Source organism: Condylura cristata, unplaced genomic scaffold, assembly GCF_000260355.1.
Source record: "Condylura cristata isolate star-nosed mole 26May11 unplaced genomic scaffold, ConCri1.0 scaffold00002, whole genome shotgun sequence".
Taxonomy (NCBI): Eukaryota; Metazoa; Chordata; class Mammalia; order Eulipotyphla; family Talpidae; genus Condylura; species Condylura cristata.
The window spans coordinates 55,518,324-55,520,001 of NW_004567103.1; the positions used below are offsets into that span (position 1 = coordinate 55,518,324).

The following is a 1,678-nucleotide window of genomic DNA, read 5'->3' on the forward strand; positions in this document are numbered from 1 at the left end:
TTATCAAGACAATATCATATACAACTAGGATTTTTTTTTTGTTTGTGAATGGAGATGGCCTAAACATTTTATATAATGTTATTAGCCTTTTTGGTCTATTAATTTTTTAGCTTTCAATTTCAGTGTTTTTCAAGTTTAATTGAAATTATTTTGATTTTTTTCTAATTAGGAATGCAACTATTTCATAAAAATTATTTTTATATTGATTCATAATAATGTAATTCTTAAGTTTTTTGAAGTTTATTTCTAACACATTTTAAATAAGAATGGCTTACAAGTGGTGGGTGACACTTGGTATCTTGGCATTATGAATTTTTGAAATTCTTAATATGCTAACTTAAATGGAAATATATTAAAATATTTTATGCTCACTAGAAGTAATGCTATGCAAACAATTGCATGTTTTAAAAGTTTCTAAAGATGGTTTCCATATTTTTGACTTCCAATAACATGCTATTTCTTTGTCATTTTCTATTTTTGATGAAAAACAGATAATCTGGCTATCCATATGACAAATGGAATAAGAAGCATCAAATATAAGCCAGTACACTATCAACAGTTGAAAGCATTAACAGAAGCAAAATTAGCTTCTGCCTCTACAGAGCTAAAGGTTAGAAGTTGTATATGTATGTGTTCTAGTTTGGGAAAATTGAATTGCTAGGGAGTTTAATGATATTTACAATGTTAATAGGAAAAGAAAATAACATTCTGAATAGCTTTTAGAACCTTTTAACTATTAATAGTAGTAGATAGCAGCTAGCAATTGTTGAATGGTCTCAGACACTATACTTATAGTTTACATTCATTATTCATAAGGTTCATAACAGCCCTGACTTATGAGTATGAATTTACCTTCTTTTTTTTTTCTTGTTTTTTTTTTAAGAGTTATTTATTTATGCATACAGAACTGGTGTACAGGACAGAGGAGAAGGGATGGTGAGAGGATTCACCAGAGACAGAGTGGGGAGCAGAATAGGCAGATCCATGAAGTACACTGCGGAGGGGAGCAGGGAGTGAGACAGGAGAGGTTTGCTGCACCATGTGGATCACCGTGGGGCCAGGGGTCAAACTCAGGTTGAAGCAGCTGTGCTGTTCCTAACCCATTGTGCCACAAGGGAGGGTCCTGAATTCAACTTATTTTTTTAGAAAGATAACTATTTCGTTGACTTTCAACAATTTCCAGGTTAATCTAAACATTAAAATTGCTGGTAATTGCCAGTCATGAATTATCATTTGATTAAAACTTTATTCTGCAACACCATACAATTTTGTCCCTCACTTTTCTAGAATTATCTCTTCTGCACAGATTGTATGCCTTGAGCCAAGAAAGTGAACCTGTCTAGATTTGAAAGGGATTTATGTGGAAGTAATTTAGCCTAGTATTGTAGGACCCTATATGCTATATAAATAGCAGTCTGTTTCTGTCTTGTGCAAGTATTATAGTTTCCATTGCTTAGTTGTATAAAAATGTGGTTTGTTAATTTTTATTGTTAGTATATTTCAAAAAGAAACTCAATGATTCCAAAGCATTTGATACTCTATTCTAGAGAAATTACCATCTATCCATGCGATATTTACCCTCAACTGGAGGTTAATTAAAGAGTAGGGCATTATTTGTTTGGTGGTGATATAGCTTTAAAGTAATTTAAAGTTATCAATTTTTCAAATAACTTTTATG

The 1,678-nt window shown here is 31.5% G+C and overlaps 1 protein-coding gene across 1 annotated transcript in view; it reads left to right on the plus strand.

Moving 5' to 3' along the window:
• The first annotated feature begins 494 nt into the window (after window positions 1-494).
• CCDC148 (coiled-coil domain containing 148) overlaps window positions 495-1,678 on the plus strand; it is a 138,488-nt gene continuing 137,304 nt past the window's right edge. Inside the window, exon 1 of the mRNA XM_004674634.1 lies at window positions 495-610. Within this exon, the coding sequence (XP_004674691.1) occupies window positions 509-610 (102 nt within the window). The 5' untranslated portion in view covers window positions 495-508. The remainder of the gene's footprint in view (window positions 611-1,678) is intronic.